This window comes from Lepidochelys olivacea (assembly GCF_965140295.1).
Source record: "Lepidochelys olivacea isolate rLepOli2 genome assembly, chromosome: 16".
NCBI lineage: Eukaryota > Metazoa > Chordata > Testudines > Cheloniidae > Lepidochelys > Lepidochelys olivacea.
In genome coordinates this window covers 17392501-17417534 of record NC_140426.1, presented here as the reverse complement: position 1 = coordinate 17417534, position 25034 = coordinate 17392501, and the positions used below count along the sequence as shown (strand labels likewise).

At 42.4% G+C, this 25034-nt stretch overlaps 1 protein-coding gene across 3 annotated transcripts in view; it reads right to left on the bottom strand.

The window, feature by feature from the left end:
* NUP214 (nucleoporin 214) overlaps nucleotides 1-25034 on the bottom strand; it is a 76936-nt gene that overhangs the window by 1124 nt on the left and 50778 nt on the right. For 2 of the 3 annotated variants that reach the window (XM_084650540.1, XM_084650541.1), the window contains exons 27-34: nucleotides 21598-21703; nucleotides 19269-19336; nucleotides 15716-17500; nucleotides 14114-14184; nucleotides 13275-13431; nucleotides 7409-7558; nucleotides 4305-4476; nucleotides 522-664 (exon numbers count right to left, since the gene is read on the bottom strand). In XM_084650540.1, coding sequence (XP_084506666.1) covers nucleotides 522-664; nucleotides 4305-4476; nucleotides 7409-7558; nucleotides 13275-13431; nucleotides 14114-14184; nucleotides 15716-17500; nucleotides 19269-19336; nucleotides 21598-21703 — 2652 coding nt within the window. The remainder of the gene's footprint in view (nucleotides 1-521; nucleotides 665-4304; nucleotides 4477-7408; nucleotides 7559-13274; nucleotides 13432-14113; nucleotides 14185-15715; nucleotides 17501-19268; nucleotides 19337-21597; nucleotides 21704-25034) is intronic. The other variant, XM_084650542.1, reaches the window with a different exon arrangement.

Here is a 25034-nt window from a genome sequence, read left to right as displayed (position 1 = left end):
CTTCTGAGCCACCCCCCTCCCCCCAACATGCTAAAAACTCCACGCCCCACCTGTGTCACAACAACTGTTTTTCTGCATATAAAAGTCAGGGTTGGCATTAGGGGGTTGCAAGCAGGGCAATTGCCTGAGGCCCCATGCCCCAGGGGCCCCTACAAAGCTACATTGCTCAGGCTTCGGCTTCAGCGCCAGGTGGTGGGGCTCAGGACCCTCAAGGCTGGCTGTGTTCTCTTGGATTCTGCCATTTAAGATTTCTGGGCAGAGATCCACCTGATGCCTGTTTAGCCTCTGCTCTCTCAAATTTGGGGTAAAGCCCAATAGGAAACTGAAACATGCATTTACTGTAATCAGAAAGGGGAAAATACACCTCTCAATTCTCCTCCCACTCCCAGTTTCGTAAACCCCAACTGGTCAACAAACAAACGGAGCAAGCGTCACAGCTGAGTTCTGAGGAGGACAGGCACAGGAATATGCTAGGTCTCTCCCGCTTCACTCTCTGACAAGGACATTTCAGCTCCTCATACCTCCTCCACTTGACCCAAAGCCAGAGAATCCACTGCTTTGTGTGCCGAAGCCAGCCGTCTGTTGGGACAGCGACCCGAATGTGGGAGCATTTTGATTTGCTAGGGTGCCAAATGACGCAGTATTGTTACTGGTGCCACCAAAACTGCAATTCAAAGAGGAAAAAAACCACAGAAATATTTCATCACTCAATAAAGGAAGACCACGTGTCTGTCCCCACCCCCTTAAAGCAGCTCCCCCTGAAGCCCACAGAATCTCTTTTACTATGTACCCACCCACTGAGAGATGCTTATTTCTTGGTTTTATTAAGAATCTTGCACAGTACTACAGCTACCCCTCTGCCCACCTGCCCTTCAGAGGGAACAAGAAGTGAGCACATGGAGAAAAAGTTCATCTTAGCACACGACAAGCAACAGTGGTGCATTTTCATGCCACGAAATCCCAACTCCTGCCATCATGGGGAATATAATAAATTACACCCCCCCCCACCACCACTTTTTATCCATCCAGCTCAAAAGTGCTGCATCGTTACTGTACCTTACAGAGGGGGAAAACAGAGACAGAGAGGTTGTGAGATTTGCCCAAGGTCACATAGCAAGGGGTATGACAGCCAGGATTTTGAACCCAGTCTCTTGTTTCCCAGGCCAGTGCCTTATTCAGTGAACAATGCAGCCCTCCCATAAAGCCTTCTCCAGCCTTATTCCCTTTTTCCTCCCTATCTCTTTTGAAGTATGCCTCATCTTGCTTCCTTCCTGAACCTCTCCTTGCCTTTGACACTTCTCTCTCACTTTACCTACTGGAACACTTAATTTATTTACCTCTTTGTATTATTAACTTGATAGCTTTTGGGGACACAGTCTGTATGAAAAATGATACTCAAATGTAGCTTTATAGAGAGAAACCAGATCTACCCTTCCCCACTCACCCATCCAACCAAGCATTGTACAGGCAAATATTTCCTTTTTAAAAATAACCCACCACCAGCAGCATCACATCAATGAAATGCCATGATAATTCTGTCTAGCATGGTTCTCACTGGCACCAACACCCTCTCACAATTTTGTATGCTATATTTATGCTTGAAAACAATGGGCTTATATCACTGATATAGTATCTGGAACTGGGAATAGAGTGGGCATGAGCTATCCAAGTTTCTCATCACAAAGCTCTGACAATGCACCTCAGTACTGAGTAATGCAGCCAGGGACGCTAGTCAAGTTAAACAGCGTGCTTGTTTCCTGATGTTGATAAAATGTCAAGTAGGCAGTAGGCTGAGCCCAGCAAGCTCCATTCATTTGTGACGCTCAGTCTGAACTGACAGTGAATTAATCTACTTCTCCATCCATTCAGATCAAGGGAACGTTCTTGGAAGCATAAAAACATACATCTCGAAAAGAGACAGCCCTTGCAGAAGTGCTTCATGCAATTCTCTTGATAAAGAAAAGTAATCCTCTCTGCCTTGCTCTCTTTGTTTAAGAGAGAGTTGTCTATGCAGGTAGTTTCCATATATGGTGTTAGATTCAGACAGGCATTTCAGTGACTTTGCCTTTCAACACTTAAGCCTGCTAGCCACTTACGGCCCCGAACAAGATTCTTGATGTGGCTAGTTGCAGATGGCCTTGGCTCTTGATTGTAAATGAAGCCTGGGCTATATTGCTTTTCTTAGTATTTTTTAAAGAGTGGGAGGAAGGGCCAGTGGTTGACAAGGTTTTTATGACTGTTCTGTCTCCACAGGCTCTGTGCCTCTATCAAATAAACCATCTCTACTAGCTATCAAAGGAACAGGATGTAAAATTAGCAACAAAGAAACCTGTGGTTTAACTGCCTCAATCTTTCACTGGCTACTACAGGCTGTTGAAAGAGACTAAGAGAGGAAAGAATACAAAAAACTAGAAAAATTACAAGTCATTGCCATTGACTTTATTTTAATGGTGTAAGTTCCATTTCTAGAGCTGGAGATGCCACCTGTTAACACCTTAACCTATCAGTCTGGTTTTGACCAAACTCCTCTCCCAGATTCTCAAGGATTTTCTCATGGTGTGTCACTGTGATATTGAGAATTTGGAGGGAGTTGACATTAAAGTGGTGACAGTGAAGGACCATCCCCATCCCAAGTTGTCTTTAGATTTGATAAGGAACTTTGCAGGTATCAAGAAACAGAAACTGCTTTTTGCTGCACTTCCTCAAACCAACGTAAACTGTTGAGAAATGATGCAACTAACCACATGACTGAGTTTGCAACACTGTCTAATGGGCTGAACACAAGACTGAAAGGAGCTGAGTACTAATCCTACCTCCAACACCTTGGGAAAATGACTACCTGGATTTCAGCTTCTCAACCTGTCTCTGTCCCTCCCACCCCCGTGTTGTGATGGGGGGGGGGGGCGGGGAAGAGGGGCAGTGTGGACAGATTCCACTATTGTGGTGGAAGAGGGAGTTGACAGGAAAAGTTTGGGCACAACTGATTTAAGCCAATTCATAGATACTAAGGTCAGAAGGGACCATTTTGATCATCTCGTCTGACCTTCTGCACTACTCAGGCCACAGAATCTCACCCACTCACTCCTGCAAAAAACCTCACCTATGCCTGAGGTATTGAAGTCCTCAAATCATGGTTTACAGACTTCAAGGGAGGGATTTCAATGCTTCTTAAGGAATTTGGACACCCAGTTCCTTTTTTTTTTTTTTTTTTTTTAAAAAAATAGGGACACCAAATCTCTTGGAATAAGATTTTCAAAGCTGCTTAAGTCTCTAACTTCTAAGGTTGTGAAGAAAACTGAGTGCAAGTCATTGAAGTGCTTGCTTCCCAAGTCTTCACTTCCTTAAACAAGAACTCTCACTGAGATGCGAATAGCTACATTCCTGAAAATAGAAAAGGAGTACTTGTGGCACCTTAGAAACTAATAAATTTATTTGAACATAAGCTTTCGTGAGCTATAGCTCACTTCATTGGAAGGCTTGGTGTTTTTTTCCACTGGATCTTGCAACACAGTTCGCCAAGACTTCTTTGCAGAAAATGATTGAGACTGATTATTATGGGATGTGTACGTACAGGAAAGGGTAGCCTTGAAAGCTAAGTATCTACCAGCAACTCTGAAGTGTGGGGTGGATCATTTGCTGCTTCACAAGGTATGAAGCCATGTACTTGCTAGGTGGCACAGGGAATAAAGAAAGTGCTATCTGCTGCGAGATAAGATTTCAGTGCCATGTAAGTGATCAAAGATGAAGAAAAAAACAGGTAACCATCAGTACTCCATCTCTGGAATTGACCAAATATTACTGTGCAGGGATGAGCGATCATACTGAACTCCTCTCAAAATCTCTATCCCATCCCAAAAGTGGGGATGATTCTAGAGATTAAACATATTTATCATTCCACAGGGAAAAGAAACAAGCCCCCTTGCTTGGTACATTTAGAACTAGACTGGAATGCACACTAACAAAAGTGCAAATAGGAAACAAACCGGCACTCAGATACATGGGATAGATGGCCTAGGTCTTTCCCACTTCAGTATTCTAGGATTCAATTTGATAGTTTCCAAATTAAAATGAGAACCTGTTACTTTCACTAGGGCCAGCATGGTTGGAATCATAAACTACTGGTTTTTGTGGTTTTCTTTTCAGGTGGGCTTTTCTAATGAGGAAGCCCGTTGCTCAGCGATCAACCCTAGATCCCTAGACCCTTCTTTATTTGCAGAATCTATTGGATACAGAATGAAGCATAAAAGAGTTTCACACCGAGTAAGAACACTGATTTCCCAATCCCTAGACCCTCTTTAGCTTACCCAAATCCTCCGGCGTTGGCTGCGGCTGTACCCTCGCCGAACACTTTGCCTCCCGTCGAGCCCAGAGGGCTTGTAAAGGCTGGGGCTGAACCGAATGCTGGCACCCCTCCAAACCCAGGGGACCCCCCGAAAGTGGGAGGGCTGCCAAACACTGGAGCAGCACCGAAGCCACCTGAGCAAAACAGAGGCAAAAAAGGGACAAGAACATCAAGTAAACAATAACAGAGAAAAAAAGAAAAACAGTTAGATTTCCAAGGAGACAGATTCTAGAATGAGGGCTGACATTCCTGTACATGGTCACAGCATTATCTATGGAGCTTACAGCTGTGACAAAGCTTCCAAAGTGCAGCACATTTTATTACAAAAGGCATGGGTAGGAAAGCTCGTGAACGCCTTCCAAAACCAGCCCAAAGAAACAGAGACTATCCAGTGGGCAAGTGCAGTTTGGGTTGCTTGAGCTCGATTCCCAGAATTACATTTTAGAGAGCATAATTTTCAGTTTAATAGGGTTCTGTAGGTACACAAGGATATATATGCAGTGTACAAAGCCCACTAACATATATTCATGCCTGTATGGTGTGTGAAGGAATCAAAACAGTCTACCTGCTTTATATAAACTAGATGCTTTAATTGCAAGTTAGCAAGTATTCATGTTAACTGGGTTATACTGGCAATTAAAAATACATGTGGCAATAAATTATAGACTGATGCTTTTCATTTATTTAAACAATGCGCATGCATCCTTCATCAATGATCTCATGAGCTTAGCTTCTGCAGACAGTTTTACAAACCTAATCACCAGAAATTAGATAAATTAAGGTCTGAAGGAACTCCTGTGCAAAAAACCAGGGTGAAAAATTCCCTGCATAGGTTGGTTCTACTGACAACACCCCCAACAAAATGCAATAGAAGCTATTTCACCATAGCTACGTATCTGATATGAAAGATAGCTTATACACAAGCCTGTTGGATCAACAATATTGTTGTGCTGCACACAGATCCTTAAAAACAATGGAAGAAATCTCTATGCAATGGGTAAGATTTGCTCTTCTCTACCTATGTTCTTATACGCTACCCACCATAGCATCTGAGCACCTCAAACAGTAAATTTACCTTTAAAGGACTAATGAAGGAAGGAGATTTTTTTAACCCACAATTAGAGATGGGGAACTAAATCATGGGGATTAAGTGCCTTGTTCATGGTCGTGCAAGAAATCAGTGGCAGAGCCAAGAATTAAACTAGGCCTCAAGTTCCCATTCAGTGTCTTAACCTCCTCCTTCTACACAATCTAATAAAAACCTTTTATTAGGATTTTTCTACTCTACATTCACTCTGTTGATACTGTTTGCCTGTTTAGAACTGACTACATGGATCTCAAAGGGCACATGCTGGTTTGTTTGATTAAGGCGGAGGTTTGGAATAACACCATGCATTTTAATACCCTGGGTGAAATTCCAGTCCAGGCCAAGATAATGGATACTGTCTGGTTGTAAACACAAAGGTCTAGAAAAAATAAAAGCTGGGGCTGAATTATTGAAACACAGATCAGATATCCGGTTACTTTCTTTCCTTCTAGAGACACAGGTCTTTACCTAGCTCCTTGGAGCTTAGTTCTGGACTGGACTCTCTTGTATACTGTGTGTTAATGGACATAAAAATGAGAAGGCGATGCAATATACAGACGGCAAACCAAGAAAAAGAAAGTTCTGTAGCAAGTCATGCCCCTTCTTCATCCCACACTAAATAGGAAAGGAAACTACTGACTATTTTTTATGGTGTCTAACACCTAGCGTTGGATGGGGAAAGGACTTCAAGGAGGTTCCACATCAATAAATCGCCTTCTGCAACAACCTGTCAGGAAATCCTATCTCAAGATTTATTTTGAAACAGGAATTAGAGAACTCTCTCCTTTCCTTCAATAAGGAAGGAGAGAGGAGAATCATTCACTGAAACTACCTATTTCCAACACCCAAGATGAAAGACACAAGACTAGCCTGACAGGCAGAATGCTTGCTACACTATCACACTCAAAGTAGTATTTAGGAAAAACACCAGATATTGTTACTGGGATTAGAAGCATCAACTGACAGTATTAGCTACCTCACTTACCTGAAAGCAAAGCCACGGCTGCCATGTTAAAATACTATCCTGTGAAGTACCATTTCTGTAAGAGGTACGTTGGAGCATCATTCTCTGAATTCTATGGCGCCAACCTTTGTATAGCCTTTTTCCCAGGAAACTACAAGTTGCAAGGGTGCCAACTGGAGGAGTATTCTAAGGTTACAGGAAAGAACCCTTGTTTTGTCTAACCCTTTGGTTTTCTATTTTTGTTTGGTAATTATCAAGGCAAACACCTTGTTTGGTTGAAACAGACTTCATATCACAGTCACCATTACTCCCATTGTTTGCAGCAGGCAAATTACCATAGAATAGGAAAAAGGATTAGGCAAGATTTCCAAGAACGTAATAGTCAACAGAACAGCATGAAGGACCATGTATTTCAGTGTTCACTACAGACTAATTACAGATGAAAAAGTGCCACATGTGTAACAGCAAGGTCAGACTGACTTTAAAAAAGTAGATCTGAAGCTTTCCTGGCTTTGACATTTTGGGGAAAGTCCCACCAAAGACTCTGGTGCATACAAGGCCATGATGAGTTTATGACAGAACGGGTTACACAAGAAGGAATTTGGGATCATCAACAGGCAAAAACACCCAGTTCAAAATAAGTTCTATAAATCACATTGCATGTTACACTATCAGTGAGCTATATAAGCCTGGCATGAACACTCACATCTCACTTCCCTACAAACGGAATGGCAGTTTCGGCAATGAACCCTGTGAAGATAAAGTCTACTCAGTGTTTTTGTGCAGTTCAGGTTCTAAATCATTAAGTTTTGAATCTCACATCTGAATTTCCACTTGCTGGGACCTGTTTTTTTGAAGGAGATAGATGCTACCATATGGTGGAGTATCATGCAGAGGCAATACTCATGCATATGATCTTCCATACACTGGGTATAGATCTTTGACCACTGGAACACACTACTCAATATCTTACAAGTAAGTGTGGGTGTTTATAGCGGGTTTGTTAATACAATACCTGCTTTGGTTGGACTAGAGAACCCAAAGCCTTGAGCGGCCACGGTCCCGCCTCCAGAACTGAAAGTGCCTGTAGGTTTCTGTTCTCCATAAGATGAGTTGCCAAATCGAAAGGTCTTGGCCCCATTGTTTCCAAATAAGCTAGAGGTATCTAGAGAGATGAAGGATACTCGTGAAGCTCATAAGAGACAAAAAGAAGCACTTTCCCAAAAAGCACATAATGAATGTTATATCCAAAATGATAGTCTATGGAGAGAAACTGAGCTTGTCCTAATTCCTGTTCGAATAAACTGCACTAGTAGCCACTTCATTGTCTCATTCTCCACTGACAACAAGACAAACATAACTACTGTCATCTCCAGCGTTGACCAGCTGGTGTGTGACTTTTTTGCACCATCTTGCATTGGACTAAGTGGAAGTCAATCCTTCAAATCAGAAATTGTGGTCACTGGAAACAGTCACTCATGGTGACACAAGTTTACCATCTAGATTTCATGCCTTGAAAAGAATGGTTACGTGACCTAGAGTAATTGATTCTTTGAGACGTTGTAGTCACTGTGGAGCCCACTGTAGGTGCAAATGCACCTTTCGCACACAAGTTTAGAACCTTTTGAACAGCCATGTCTCTTGGGGCCCTGCATGCATCCTGTGCCTATTCATGCTCCCGTGAGGGATGATAAAGGTTGGAGTAGCCACGACCCTCCCTCTGTTCCCCCACAATTCGTAGCCCATGTTAGTGGAGGACTCCAAAAGCAGAGATGGAGGGCAAGTCATAGGATCCACGCTAATTACAACATCTCGAAGAACCACAGTTAATGTAGGGAAAGTGATCATTCTCTCTTCTTCTAGTACGTCAGTATGGCTCCCACAGGAAGTGACTGGCAAGCAGTATCCTCTTCAGGATGGAGGAGTGCCAGGTTCATCAGTCAACCAGGAATCTGAATACTGTTCTCCTGAATCTGGCATTGGCTCTATCAGCCAAGTCCAATGCATAGTGCTTTACAAACAAGAGTGCATTGCTTCAACTAGCCGCCTTGCCTATATACATTCTGGCACATTTTGGAAACAAGTCGAGGATGTTGCTTGAGGTCTGGTAGACTGATCCTTGACAGACAGTGGGGAGCTCTTAATAGTACGATATACTGAGCTACTGTCTTTGGGATGAAGCAACAGACTGGCGGGCTCCAGGAGCACCAAGAGTACAACGGTGGCGGATTGGACTGGTACTGGCCAGACTGTGGGTGGCACATCCACTGCAGGTGCTGCACTCAGCCTATGATGCAGTGTTTGGGGTCTCTCTGTCCTGGGGTCGGTGCCGAGGATGTCTGCCCTATCTATGACGCCAAGGAGGTGCCTGTGGGGGCACGCGCGCCTGGTGCTGACACGGTTCTTTTTGATCTCCTCTCTTCACTGGAACCAGAAGTGAACCTTGCTGCTGAGGCATTTGCTGAAGAAATGCTCCTTGGTTCTACCTTGGATGAGATCTCTCTGAGGTCTGAGGCCACCTTCATGGATTGCTCCAGGAGGTGCAGTTTGAGCCTTACATCCCTTGATTTTTGGTACAGGAGGAGGAGGAGTGAACGGAGCATTTATCAGTGATGTGTCCTTCCCTGAGGCAGAAGAGACATCAGTTATGCTTGCCTATTGGGGGCAACAGACTGTTGCCTGAAGGGCAGGGTTTAAACCCTGAGGGCTTAGAGTTTCCATTTCCAATGGTTGCACGACCTTGCTTTGCTGTAGAGTGGGTCTCCCCCTACAGTCTCTTCTCTCTTACCACTCCCTCCCCCCCCCCCCAAACTCGGAAAGGTCCAACTAAATGGTAAAATCAATAACTAATCTAACACAAGTGAGGAACAGTTTTCACAGCAGTTTTTTGAAGCTCAGACGAATGCTGAAGCAGGTCAGACCCTTGCTAGCTTCCGCCTTACTACCATGGGTGGTAAGAAGGGACTGAGAAGAGGGCAGGGACTGCTCTGCCTGTTAGGCTCCCTGACAGGGGAGCACAAGGAGGCACAGGGTGCATACGTGGCTGATGGACACAGCTGTTCCAAAGATTCCAAACTCACATGTACACATCTACATTGGGATCCACAGTGACAAATACCTGAAGAAGAACTAAAAATTCTTAGCCATTTTGGCAGGAAGAGCCAGGATTTCTTGACATGACAAGCTGCAGTATAACTTGCAGCTGCAGTTGTGCTCTTGCAGCCTCACTGGCTAAACAGGGCCTGAGGTTTTTATCTTCCAGGAGGCAGAACTCAGTTGATGGCTTCGGTAGTCAAATGACCCTGAATGGCCTAAGTTCTTCTTTGGTGAACTATTTGTTTTCCATTAACATGAAGATTAATTTTAAAGTTTGAGATGGGTGAATTTGCAAGGACAAACAATTGCCCACAGCCTTTAATGCTGGTAGACTGCTAAAAGGGTACGAAGGGACCAGATTACTTCTTCAGCGGGTTTAAATGTCTTTTCAACTATACAGAGCTAACGTGGCTGCTTCCCTCTCCTCCCTACTTCCACCTGCTGGCAACTGCATTGCTCTCTTTCAGCCAACCTACCCACTAGACGCTCTTCTCCTATTTCCCTGCTAGCTGCTTGGACAAATTTACAATGGAAGAATAATAAAGGCACTCGAAGCTCCTAATTTAGTAAAAGGTACAGCTGATCAGAAAAAAAGGCTTCTAATTTTGTTTAAATATAGATGTACTTGTTAACCTGCTTATGCAGACCACTGAACTGTCTGCAACAGATACATGCATAATGTTATAGTACTCCAAGTATTCCAAACTGATTTTCAATTCTGGAGACTGGTGGGCATGATATTCAGTCAGTTTCACAGGGAATTACAAAGACCAGCTAGTTCAGAAAACTCAGACTGAAGCAATTTTAGTCCGATAGCCCTGACAAAAAACTTCACACTAACAGCCAATAATTTGAGCCTGGCACTAACTACTAGATCCTGAGGCAAATTTCTGAGGAATCTGATTACCTTTTTCCCACTCCTCAATATACACAAACATCTAAATAGCCTACCAAATCCTTAGTAGCTTCCAGAGGTTCTCTCTCGGTTTTAATATTTCATGACCAACACAATGCAGATTCCTAAAGAAATGAAAAATCACCCCTCTACAATTGGCCTTTAAAAGGCATCTGAAAGGGTGCATATGCTTTGCAATGACTGAACAGGCTTAAAGTCAGCCCCCAAGACAGAACAGCTTGTCCAGGAGTAACAGGTTGAATATGTTTAAAAGACCATCTTTTTACAGCATTAACTACATTGGTTGCCCTGTAAAACATCCATGTGAATTAAATGTATTCTGAGATTTCATCATTTCTTTGATATCTCATCTTGCATGTGAAAAGTGACTGAAGGCCTGTGAAATTTTGTGCCAGAGATTTAGTATATTTTCTTATGCATACAGAAATTCATCTGAAAGAGGAAAATGGCGTCTCAATATTACTATGCTCATTTCTACTGACTTAGTTACACTCAAACCCACGATCCTTAGCTATTTGTACACCTGGGATTTGTTCTATTGATTTATGCAGATCAGTGGATTGAAATCCTCTTGCACCGAAAATAACTCGCATCTCCCTCCGCTACTCACCCACTCCCCATGCACCAGTTGCTTGATTAGTCAATAGATTTCTGATAATTTGTTCATTAATAAAAAGAAGTTAATGTACTTTCCATTTGAGAGACACACTGGGACTTGAGTCGTGAAGGTAATAAATTTTGGCTTTGGCATTAGAGAGAAAAAGGCACCCATTCCAACTGCAAACACAGTGCGGTATTAACAAGGTTGTGTTTGGAATGACAGACTTGCCTTTGCAGGTAAAGAAGTGTTACTGCTTCCTTAATGGGTCAAAAATGCTACTAGACCTAAATGGGGAAAAATCTAAGGATCTTGCTTAGACTGGGGGTGGGGAGAGGGGCGGAAGAGGGGAGCAAAAGGACACAGATCCCCAACCTCTATTCCAAGGAGAAACATCTGAAATGAAAGTTAGATGAAACTGGATTTCATGCCATTATAAACCTCTATCTAGATTTTTTTTGTGTCCTTCATGTAGTATCTGATCACATTACAAAGTAAAAATATTCTAACAGGAGGACAGATCTTTGGTCTTGCTCCCTCTCTCCTCCTACCCTTTCCCAAAGGGATGTTAAGATAAAGTTTTCAGAAGTTACCTAGGAACCTACATCCTGTTGACTTTCAAAGTACCTAAGTTACTTCTGAAAATGGCTGTAAGTGCTTTTAAAAATGTTATCCCTGCTAACCAGTGGCAGGAATCAAGCTACACATACAGCACTTCAAGAACTACAACCCAGAAACGTATGAGTTGAACTTTCCAGAGGAAGATGGTTTTGTCCTTGAAAATTTTGACAAGTCCGTATGGTAAACGACTCTACTTTGATCGGCAGTTTCCCTGGGGGGAAAGTGGGCCATTAAATGATCTCTGCGTTTTATGCTTATGAAAGTAAGAGCTATGTAGAGGGGCATGTCAACTTGTCTCTTCAGTACAAGTCAGGAGAAGGTCCTTAAAATCAAACTATGCCGAACTCAGTACTGTAAAAGAGAAGAGGCTAGCACTTGGAGATGCATGTAGATATACATGTCAGAAGGCTTCATGGCTTGCTGTAGATTAGACTGTAGTTAACAGGCTGCACTGCGCTGCGGAGCATGCCTCACTTCCACTCAACAGCTCCCACTTTCAAGTTTCCTTTTTCACTGTTACTCAGACATTAAACACGCTCTCTCTCTATTTATAAAATCTGAAATATAATTTCTCTCTAAATTTAAAAAGCAAAACCTTGCTGGGTGAAAGTGGGAGGACTGTCTACAGCTATGTGACCCATCTACACTAGCTCTGAAATGTTTTGAAGTGGAGCAGAACACTTGTCCAGAATGAGTGCAATTATACTGGCACTGGAAATGCTTATGAATTGCTAGAGGCACCTACGGGTGTGCACATCCATGTCTTTTTTTTTTTTAAAAACATGAGATCCAGCCTCCGGACCCAACAGTGGAGATGCTAGTTTTCTAAAGCAGAAGGGACTTCACAGTCTCAAGATAATCTCATTTTCAATCCTTGCTTACTCATTCCTAGATTTGAAAGTAAAATCACCAGCACCACCTCTGGTCTATGGATTAAAAGAGATGGGATGTTTGTACAGAACTGCCTGGGATCTGAATAGTAAGTGGATTCATAAATTGAATACATCTGTTGTATTTAAGTGCAGTGCTCATGCTTGGCTCATAAATATCTTGTATCACACATCAATATGAGAAAGACTGCTAAGATACCCTGAGAAAGGCAGGTTCCTGGCTCCTCTACCATTAGTAGCGAGAATAAATATTTTAACAATTTTTGCATAGTTTCCAGCTACAAAATGACAGATCAACAAAAGAATGCAAGAAATCAAAATCACAGGAGAGGAGAGTGGTAACTGTGGGACTCTACAGTAAGTAAAAAATACTGCAGAGGAGAAATAAAGGTTTTAACATCCAATTTAAAAGCTGAAGTTCACTGGTAAGAACTGACAGCACTGAATTTTTAAGACAATTATATTTTGGTACTGAAAATCCCTACAAAATCTGCATGCTCTCTTCATACTTCTCCCACCCGTGCACATGGCTGTTGAACAGGGAAATAGTCCACATAATTTTGCACAAACCTGCAAAGGAAAGTAGATTTTGGGAAAGGTACACACCCGCCGCCCCCTTCCAGCACATCCCCCTCCAACCACTTCCCTCTATTGCTTATTAGGCCTTTCATGCTATCATGGAAATTACCCAAGGACAAAACTACCACCACCAAAGCAAGATGGAAGCTCAGTACATTTTATACTCATTTCCTTTACTTACTCTGGGAAGCTGCAGAGCCAAATCCTCCAGTGGCAGAACTGAAGGGGTTTTTATTGGCTGCATCCTGGCTTGGCTTTCCTCCAAGGCCACTGAAGAAACCTCCACTTCTTCCACCACTTCCAGACCCAAACAAACCCCCAGCAGAAGTGGAGGACTGCTAAAAAAAAAAAGGGCACAAGGCAAGAAAGCATTATAGGTCACTGTAAAAAAAGCACATATATGCAGCTGATTTTGACTGACCTATTTCCATTCACAATAGTGATACAAAAGGGACGAGATGGTGGTCTCCTAATGTTGAACAAAATCAGCATCTACTTAGGTCTCTCTCAATCTTTAGTGACACTGGAGAATTGTACAGTTATAACTTGCATCAGGTTGGACGCACCAGGGGAAGCTGCAATGGTGCATCACATCCACGCTAGCCACCCTGTCTCACATCCACATAGTGCACTTGCAGGGCCTACCAACTGTTGCAACCAGCCAACAATTCCACACACAGCTCACTCGCCCTTCCCTGGAGCAGGTGCATAATGAGCCCATGGTATGTGTATTGACACCTGTTCACACTGTTTTGTTCTGTTGTCTGTTTCAAATGGTTCTGTCTTGCACAAGAGTCCATGCATGCTGCAGGACGGGCAGAGGCTATGTCCTCTCACTCAGATGCCATAGTGGTACATCCCTGAATAATCAAACATTACTGATATAGCCTTGGATAGTTTTTACCTATTGACTGTAAAACAGGTTCTATTTTGCTTGATACAACCAAAGTACTTTGGACCAATCTGTTTGCAAATACAGGGCCCTACCACACACACTGAGACAACACACATAGTAGTTACCTGGCCAAAGACAGCGCCCCCAGTGTTGGCTGCCTGTCCAAACACGGAACCTGTGTTGCTGGAACCAAAACCTGGCCAAAGGAGAAAGGGAAAGGATGCTCCGATATAATTCGATCTAGTGCAATACTATGGTACCAGACAATTTAAAAGGGGATTGCCATTCAGTACTTCAGAAGAGAATAGTTACAGAGTCTCCAGTAAAAAGAAGCAATGCACTTCAAGACCCAAATGATACTTCAGTTTTAACTTTATAATACTGAAAAGGTTATCACCAAATGGAGCTGGAATGACTAGGTACATACCAACACATGAATGGTATAAGACATAAGGGTAAATATCATTTACATTTTATTTGAAGGTCATTATCCCCTCTTCCACATTTAAAACAAACAGAAAATAAAATCTGTTTTAGTGTTTGGGCTGTGGCTAATACTGAATTTCCAATTGGATTTCTGTTAATGTCACTAATGCGGCAATCTATGAACAAATGCTGTAGGATTTTGATTTCCCTTGTGTAGAGAGGATCTGCGCTTTGTTACCTAAAGATTCCAGTTAAAGATAATGAAATGTTTTGATTAAAAAGAACTCCTGACTCCATTTCCCAGTTCACTTAAATACATACTTTGTAATAAGATTTGAAGTCTCTATAATTAGAAGCACCTTCCTTTAGCAGGAGTCCCCCAGACTTAAGTATTCTTTATTACAATAGTTAATGCAAGAGGCAGGTCTGCTATAGTCCCATCTGTTATAATTAAATTAGACTAATTAGTTTTATTGGAAATACATTTTATCTAATATTACTTTGCACTTAGCACCTTTCATTCAAGGCTCTCAGAAGGCTATAACCCTGCCTGAACAGAAAAGCAATTTGCTTTAGTAACATAGGTAACAAGAGAAAGATTGGCAAACAACGTTCTGGCCTGTGTAAACATTCAATTTATCGGCACAGGCAGGGACTCCGAAGCCACATTTCCCCCCTTGTTTATTTGCAAGATATTTCATAAAGGAAAAGAATACTTAGCTAGGTGACTAGTTCCTCATTAACCCACGGCTCTGGGGTGGCTAAAGGTATCTGGTTTAGTCCCTCAGATCCTGATATAACAGTACATCTATATGCTCTGACTGCATGTATGCAATTCAGTTCACTTAAGAGGGTCCTTTAGCTGTATTAATTTCCTCACTGTTACAGGCTTACCTTAGATCTCTGTTTACTTTAATGTAATGCTCTGAAGTCCTTAAATAGCCATTTAATTCTTTGTAATTTGAGACTACACTGAATCCAAAACACTTGAATTATTGGTCAATGAGCAGCACAGCACACTGCTCAGAATCATGTCAAGGTACAGTTAGGAATGGGAACCTAAACTGGAACTTCTTTATTCAAATAGAGCTCCCACTGGAACTATTAGTATTAAAGCAGAATGTTTGTTTCCAGAAAGTTTCCAACTGCAGGTCTCACACATACCATTGGAGGTGCTATGTCCACTGCCGGCAGAAGGCATCAAAATTAGTCCTAATTTTCCCTAGGAAATACTGCTCACCTACCTCAACCTGACAGCTGTATTTGAACTAGACTACCCCACCATCACCGCTCGCTCTTACCTGAAGCTTGACAGAAGCTGAATCCAGCAGATGATGTAGTGGTGGTGGCAGCATTGTTACCAAACACTGATCCACCCTGTGCAAAGCCAGCACTCTGCCCAAAAGCTGGAGCACTGCTTTGCCCGAATAGTCCACCACCCGTGCTGGCAGATGACTGGCCAAAAGAAAAAGAACTGGGACTGTTGGTGCTAGATGGTGCTCCGAAGACATTCCCACTGCTTGAAGCTGCGGTGGACGACGATGGCTGGCCAAAAACAGGCATTGTCCCAAACCCACTTTGAGTGAAGGTAAAACCACTTGAACTGCTTGCTGGCTGTCCAAAGGCTGGTGCTTGCCCAAATGCTGGTGGGCCAAAGCCACCTGCAGCTGCTGTGCCAAAAGCAGATGCACTGAACCCTGAACCAGCTACCTGAGTTGTAGCTGCAGTGGTGGAGACAGTGCTGCCAGTGTGCTGACCAAACGGAGAAGATGCCGTGGTAGCTGCCGTTAGCTGTCCAAAAACAGGAGTGGAAGGGGTGGTGGTCGTGTCACCAGCAGGCTGACTAAAGGCCGAAGCAGAAGAACTGGAATTTGGAGGCTGAGAGAACACTGCAGAACTTGAAGAAACAGCCCCAAATACAGAAGTACCTACAGCTGGGCTTTGAACAGATGTACCAATGTCCGCGGTGGTAGTCAACGTGCTTGTAATTTCTGCAGAAGGGGTGATGGCGACATCTGCTGCAGCTGTGGTCACTGAAATGTTCTGGTCCAGTGGGGCAGAGGTAGAGACTGGAGGAACTAACTCTGCCTTAGACTCACTAACACAGGTAGCTGTAGAGACTGTATCTGTGGAAGGAGTCAAGGAGGTGCTCAGACCTGTAACATCTGCATCTCCTGCTATAGACTGAGATAAAGCAGGTTCGTCTTTAACAGAATCAGACAGCTGTAACTGTGGTTGGGGTGTTTGTGGCTGAGAAGTTAGAGATGCAGACACAGTTGTTCGTGCTTCACCTTCAGATGGCTTTTCATCAGACAAATGTGGTAGCTTGACATCCCCTGCACCATTACTAGAAGCTGCTGGGGAGACAGCAGTTGGCGCTGAACTCAAAAGACTTCCAAATGACAGGGATGCTGAAGTGGGGAGAGTTGCAGGTACAGGGGTGGATGATGTGATACTGTTTGCTTGTGGAAGCCCAAATGAAAAAGGAGGCTTGCCGCCACCTGAAGATCCTCCAAGACTAAATACCCCAGAAGACCCTGTGCTGGTTAACTGGACATTGCCAAATATACCTGTGGTATTTGTGCTGACTGATGTGGATACTGTACTGGTGGCCACGACTAATGTTGAAGTGGCTTCCACGGGTTTCCCTAACTGCAGAGGGCTGTTAAAGGTAAATCCAGGAGGTACTGTGGATGTTTTAGTTGGCTGTCCACCAGCAATGCTGGTGGATGGAGCTTTAACACTGACCTTGGTGTTATCATCTGCTTGACCAACCCTTAATCCTGAGAAGCTCCCAAGAGTTTCCCCAGCCATATTACTCTGAAATAAATGATCTCCTGGCTTTGATGGAAGGACTTCCAGTTTGCCAGAGGTTGTAGAGGGAGCAGAAGTGGCAGTCGGAGCAGGTTTGCTGTTCATCTGGGTGGCATCTACAGAAGAGCCACTCGTCATGGAGACTCCTGAAACGTTGGCTGACTTGATGGACCCAAAGTTAAATGAGCTTTCGGGAACTGTTCCAAATTTAGTACCTCCACCAAGTGAAAATGCATCAGGCTGACTTGACTCTTTAGCAGGGGCTGTCACTGCTACAGAGAGAGACATAAAAGGAATTAAAATGGGTTACAGGTTGCAACACTCGTTTATCCTCTGTATAATACCAGCATGTTGAGTGCTTTACAGACAGGTATGAAGAAAATTCTCCTACCTCAAAGACTTCACAGTCTCATGACTATCAGATGATTAACTATCCCTGCCACTTTCTCAAGCCCTGCTTTCACGAGGATAAAAATGGCTATAACTGAGGCCCACTTCATTATAGATTGGGTTATAGCCATTTTAAGTGCTCTTACTGCCTTCATTTTTCAACAGTTATAATTATCTAACTAAAAAGCCCACTCTCTTTACTACAGTACATTTTGCAGTTACCACCACTTTTTATACCTTTTATTTACTTAGCAAAAAGTTCTGGCACGCAGTGAAGAATTGGTAGTCTAAAGCAGTGGCTCTCAGCCAAGGTTGGGTCACAAAACCGTTTTCTGGCAGATGCTAAGTTTTCTACAGAATTAAGTCTTCTTATATAAAATCTTAACTAAAAAGAGAGCATTAGCCACTTTTATCTAGTCTATCCTAAACTTTGAAATACTGAAGAAAAGCTCCCAAATGTAATTACATTTATTCAATATATAGTTATCAGAATGTGCAGTTTAGAAAATTTTCAGTATGATTGTATATTTTATACATTTCATCACATTTATATGCCTTGACTGTAAATGCCTACTTTGGGCATAAATATATGGTACAATATGCTTAAATTATGTATTAGTTTTGCGGTATTTAGACAGAGTGTAAGAGACTTGATGGGGATCAGCCAATAAAAAGACCAAGTACTTTTGGGACCATAGAGGGAGCAAAATTGAAAAGCCGTAATTTCTCTTCTATGCCCTTATTGACCCATATTTTTTAAAATAAATTAAAATGTCAAAGTGATACAGATTAATATATACTAGTAACAGACACTGAATTAGTATGACTCATTTCCTCATGAAACCTTAAGGTCCTTACCAATTTTCTTCACTCAATTCTCATCTCCACCATAAATAGCTACCAAGGCTAGTGTACTCTTGCTGACACAGGGAGAGTGGCATGAGGAACTGAAATTACTCATGTGCAATGCAGAGCACTACAAATAGTTCATTAGGCCTGCTGAACCTTCCAATCCCCCTTCATTACCATTACTTATCCGAATTTGTAAAATCTTGATCTGGAAATTAAAGATTAAATGAAATCAGTTCTTCCCCCTTGCAAGAGATGGAATAATTGCACTCTGATACAGCAGGGGCTCTTCCATCCAGGTAGTTATTGGTAAATATAATCTACCCATAAACCAAAGTATTAAGTAGGAGAGGCAGCCTGCCTGTTTTTCACATCAGCTTCCGAGAAGCATGAGGCTATAAACCATTCCAAATCACTCACCATGTACACGTTCTACTTAAGGCTGATGGCACTAGGCAGCCAGCCACCTATACCTATGCCATTTTAAAGCCTGCAGATTAAAGATAATAGAGGAAATCATTTCAGATACTGCCCTTTTCATATGCTAATACTTCACTCGATGTTCTTGGGAACAAATATTTTGATTATTCTTAATTGAAATGCAGGTGGCTTGAATTCCTGCATATTACATGGCTTAATCCAGCATATGGATACAAAACACAGTATTTTTACAGCTACTGCAGTTTTAACCAAAAAAAAAAGCAGCAACAGAACACAAGAATTGTATGCATGAAGAAGGCATTATTCATTCATCTGGAGGAGAAATAGAAAAGACATTATTTCACACTTCAGACAATTTACCTTGTGAGGTGGCAAGGCTGGGTGGTGTTGCTGCAATGCACGTGGCTGCACCAAAATTAAACCCAGTCCTAGGGACAAAAAGAAAAAAAGGGACAGAAGACATTTAGTTTATAGTATTAATACTGCCTTCCTCATGATTAACCCAGCCAGTGAAACCCAGATTCCCAGCACAGGGGTGTACAAAATCAGGCTGTGCGTACATGTGTATGTACCCCTGCTGCCTACCCACAAACCTGTTATGACTGGAAATACTTCTGTACAGCAACTGACAAATGCAGAGAGAATGGCTTGCATTTGTTTCCCTACCTATGACAAAGCTCTTAGTTATAGACAGTGAGACAGTAAGTTCAGTTCAATTCAAGACCCTTCAGACCACTTCTTCCCGTGTCCTCTCTCTGCAGCTTTCAAGCCAAATGGTTATGTATATAGACTATGGGTTAATTGTATGCTCTTTACTCCCGCTCATGAAGGAGGAAACCATCCACAACAGGATATACACAAAAAGATTATTTCCACAACCCATTTAATAATACAAACGTACATTAAGGGGGGAAATTCTTGAAATATATTTTAATCTAGTTTTAGTTGAATACAGAACAAAGCCACCATAATGAGGTCTGGGATCCTTTGGGGAACCTAAAAGCCTGCAGGAATTTCAGCATTCTGGCCATTTCACCCCGAGTCTCTGTGACAGATGCTGCTGCATCTTTAGGAGAAGTCTGTGTTGTTTCATTACACTCTGCAGGCACAATCACAGAGGCTCCACATCCAGTGGATGCACTCTAGGCTATGACAAGGGGGCTGTAACTTGAGAGGGTTTTTGATTTTCTCTTTTATATACAAATTTCAACTTCCTCCTTTAAAGATTAAACACCTAGGTCCTTTCAAGAGTGCAACAAGTCGAAGTGTCTACGTTGTTATACCCAACATACAGATTAATAAACTAAGGCAAGAGGGATTAAGAGACCAAAATCATAGAAGTGGCAGTCTGCAATAGAACTCGGAAAGAGAATTCCCAAACCTCTGTTTTAAAATACTTGCCTACACCTGCTTCAAAAAAAGAAATTCACCTGAATGTGTAAATACACACAGAATATCTATTTAACCTGCCTTTGCCATGTAAATTTAAATATATATGTTTATAAAATGTTTTTTTGTCTCACCCTTGAAACATTTTAGAATAAATAATGTGATAATAATGTGCTCTTATCTCATTATAACACATGCCTCACTGTGTGTTATTGCTTATGCAACAGAAATCACCAGATGGCATTGGGACTGTAGTCATCTCCATGAGAAGATTACTTTTCAAGTCACAATATGGCATTCATGCTGTTGTGTCTTTTTTTAACTCCAGTGAGTTCAAACTGGACTGTCTGTCCAGATTTCCAGCCATAAGTGGGAATTTCAGTGCTTGTGTGTATCAGAACCTTGTTAGCGTGTACACCCTCCCTTTTGTAATGAACATCTGTATAATCCAGGGTTGGAAAAATTAACTGGAGAACGAAACCTATCAGCAAAGGTTAGTTAGGTTACAAGGATAGTCAAGGTTAGCCCAGATCCCCTGCCTCTCAATTTTAGCCTCTGGAAGAGGAAACTTCAGGCCTTCTCAACAGTTAGGAGCTGAAGATTTGAAGGTTCACTCTCTCATGTTCTTATCCTAGCTTCACTATTACTTCTCTGTCCTGGCTGGATAAAGAGGTAATAAGAAAGTCACTTCTCTCCTTCACAGAGAAGTGACTATCCCCCATCATGTGGTGTTCTGCCCCTCTCCAAAGGGGAGCACTCTACTTTACACTTGTTTGAAGCACACAGGTAGAGAGTGGTGTCTCTGCTGCACAATTAGGAGGCAGAGTGTGAATTCAGTTTGTCTGACCATCAAGTTGGTGCTTTCATCACTAAATACACTACCACATTTACCAGCACAAACAAACCCTTGGATTTCAACCCAACTGATTCAAAGGTTCTTAGAACTGTATACATTCTCCACAACCCGGCTAATGCCATGCTGCCAACCAGCCACCCAAAACCTATGAACAGAATTCCTCATCCACTTCTCCTGATGGAGAATGTTCACAGCAAAATAAAATAGTGCCAAATTCCCACAGCTCTTCTAACCTTGCTTATGTAGCCTGTGAACCATGTAAGACTTGCCAAGCCCTTGACTGTAGCCATTAGCTTCAATTACACACATACTGCTAGAAAATGCTTATAATTAATTACAGTAGCTATTTTTCATTGCTACATAGCTCTCCGATATTATTCGCTGTAGCAGCACTCTAGTACTTGGAAGATATATCATACAGAAATAAAAAGGCTCATAACAGACCCCAATGAAGAGAATGAAAATATCTTGTTAAACTGTGCAGCAGCCACTGGAGCTGAAGTCACCGTAGGAGAGGTCACAGCTGCAACTGTTTTTGCTGTCGCTTGCCCTAGGGTTACAAGAACAACAAAAGTTGCAGAAAACAGTACGTACAAAACCAGTGCATCATCTTTTCACCTTCAGGTCCCGCTCAGCATAGGTCGGTCATGTCACACGCTGTACCTAGAGAATTTTTTAGGCCAAGCCCAGCAGAGTTCTCACATATCGGATGGATCGCGTGCAGTATCAAAAGGAAAAGAGCAGTTCACAAACACACATTGTGTCCTATTGCACAAACTGGAAACAACAGAAAACAAAAGTCTTGCAAAATTCTAACATCATATCCTCAGAAAGTGCATTTCAGTTTTATTTTATTTGCTTGACACTTATACATAAAAGTATTAATGCTACTAGTGCAAGACTGCAGATCATCTGAACCATTATTTAACACAACTGAAGCAATAATTTGTATTTGACTAGGAGCAAAGTTAATGGTCACATTCTCTCATAAAATAAAGATTATAGAGCAAACAAAATCTACCAAGAGATCCTTGACAGTGTTCCCTCCTGAAACCATCACCATAACAACCAGTGTTCAAATACAGAGAAGGTACTATCAAATTCAACATCTGACATTTTCAACTAACATTTTAAGAGGCTCGTGTTCTTTTTTAAAGTATTGTTTTGTTATGTAAAATGTGGTTCCTGACTACTTTAATTGGCTCTATTCTCTGATTAAGAAGCAACCTACATCTATGGATTAAAGGGAATATTTCATGAATATCAACGATGTGATGGATTTCAGAAATGTATGCAAGAGGTTTTATAAAAACACATACCCATTTCAAGCACTGCTATCTAACACATGCATGAAGATAACTCCTCCTGCCACCACTGATTTCCTCTTTTCTTTATACAGTGAAACAAGCAAGCATTACTGTAATTCTTAATCTTCTCAGCCCCATTCCATTTTACATTTTGTTAGAGGGAAAAGGGGCACTAATTTGGAATTCTCAAGCTACGTGTTACTGAACAATCTTGAGTGATACTATAGTTTGAGGTATTTTTGTTTATGGCGATAAAGGATGACTACTAGGTGATCTGCCTAACAAAAAGAGATATCTTCTAAATACTGACTTTTCAGACACTACAGGCTCTTGCTACTTGATGAACCTAGATCCAACCCCCTCCCAAAATAAAAAAACAAACAAAAAACTTGGGGGGAGGGGGGGAGAGAAGAGGGTTGGAGTTTAACTGCTCTCAACCTTTATTTCTTAAGAGCAAGATGTCTCCTTATTTTGAATGCCCTTGGCACCAAGAAAATGGAGAAGCCAGAGCTGCTATTGAGAAGCCACTGGAAACAACGGAAGAGCAGACAGGGATACTAGTCTGGTGTGACTTCAGAAAAACGTCTTGCTCCACTCAGAAGGCTCACTCTAATCCTAATCTTTGCAAGCATGCGAACACTTATCTAGTTATTTACTTTTATCTATTTTTTACTACAGAAAAAATGTTGAACTGAATAATGCAGGAGACAAGTAACCTTGTGGGGACTTTTCTGCAATAGCTTCTTCTTCCTACTCCATGAATCCCTTTTCTACACCATATTTCATAATTCTCCTAGCAGTCCCTTCATATAGATTTCTAGACATGATTTAGCTGTGTGCTGAAAAACAAGGCTTATTAACAGTCTCTAGAGTATCCCCAAACTGATATGCAAAAGCCAGAAGAGCCTGGAGGGAGAAAATGTTTGACAGTCCCTTTGATCACATCTGAGCACAAACCTCAGAAGTCACAGAAAACCAATGGTGCAGTCAAATGGATTAGTGATTAATTCATGCTGAAGTATATTCAACTACTATTTAAAGCCATTTGCAATGAAATGGCAGTGTCTCATTTTCTAATAACTAACCCAGAACTGCCAAGTTCCAGGTGTCAGCGTGCTATGTGCCAACTGCTTGCCAGGTTCCTCTTTTGGCCTATATACCATACGGGATGGTTGAACTAGGCAGCTACAGTAGAATAGATTAATGCCCACCTATTATCCATCACTTCAGTCTTAGGCCATATCTACACAACAAAGTTAAGTTGACTTTATGTAAGTCGACATTGAGCCTCCGATTTAAGCAAGTCGATCCTGCGTGTTCACGCTATGCTCATTGGGTCATCCGAGTGCATCCTCATTAGCAGGACTTGCATTGACGCACGGAGCACTGTACTATAGGAAGCTATCACACAGTGCACGGAGCAGACTGGAAATTTTGGGTTGGGCTTGCAATGTCTCATAGGACCAAAACATTGGCGCGGGTGGTTATGGGAATATGGCATTAGCCTCCCATTATGCACTTACCTCCCTCCCTCCCTGAAATCAACAGCAAACAAACCAAGCCTTTTTCGTAAACCTGGGTGCCTGTGTGGACACCATAGCATAAGCGGCATGGACTGCACTCAGCTGTACACTGTTGTTGTGAGCAATACAAACACCCTGTGCCTTATCCTGCAGTATTTACACAGCCGACACAGGAGCTGCCATGTGGAACAATGTGATGCCATGCAAGCAGCTCTGCTGGAACACAGAGCGGAGCAATTTACAGTTGATGGCAACAGTTAGGCATCACCTTGACATGGCTGAATGCCGTTTCTGGGCCTGGGAAACAAGCACTGACTGGTGGGACCACATCGTTATGCAGCTATGGGATGATGAACAGTGGCTGCAGAACTTTCGAATGTGTACGGTCATTTCCCAGAAACTGTGTGAAGAGCATTCCCCAGCCCTGAAGAGCAGCAATACTAAAGCGAGAGCTGCTCTGACAGTTGAGAAGCGAGTGGCAACAGCTCTGTGGGAGCTTGCAATGCCAGACTGCTACCCATCAGTGGGGCATCAATTTGGAGCGGGTAAGTCTACCGCGGGATCTGTTGTGATCCAAGTTTGCAGGGCTATTAACAGACTTTTGATAAAAAGGGTAGTGACTCTGGGCAACGTGCAGGACATAGTGGATGGTTTTGATGTGATGGGGTGATAGACGGAATGCATATCCCTATCTCGGCACCAGACCACCTTGCCAAAGAGAACATAAACCGAAATGGGTACTTCTCAGTAGTGTTGCAAGTGCTGGTGGATCACAGAGGCTGTTTCACAGACATCAACACGGATTGGTTGGTTGGGAAAGGTGTGTGATGCACGCATCTTTAGGAACACAGGTCTGTTCAGAAAGCTGGAAGCAGGGACTTTCTTTCCAGATTGCAAAATAATCATTGGTGATATTAAAATACCAATCATGATCCTGGGAGACCTAGCCTACTCCTTACTCCCATGGCTCATGAAGCCGTACACCAGCAGCCTGGACAGTAGTAAGGACCAGTTCAACCATAGGCTGAGCAAGTGCAGAATCGTGGTAGAA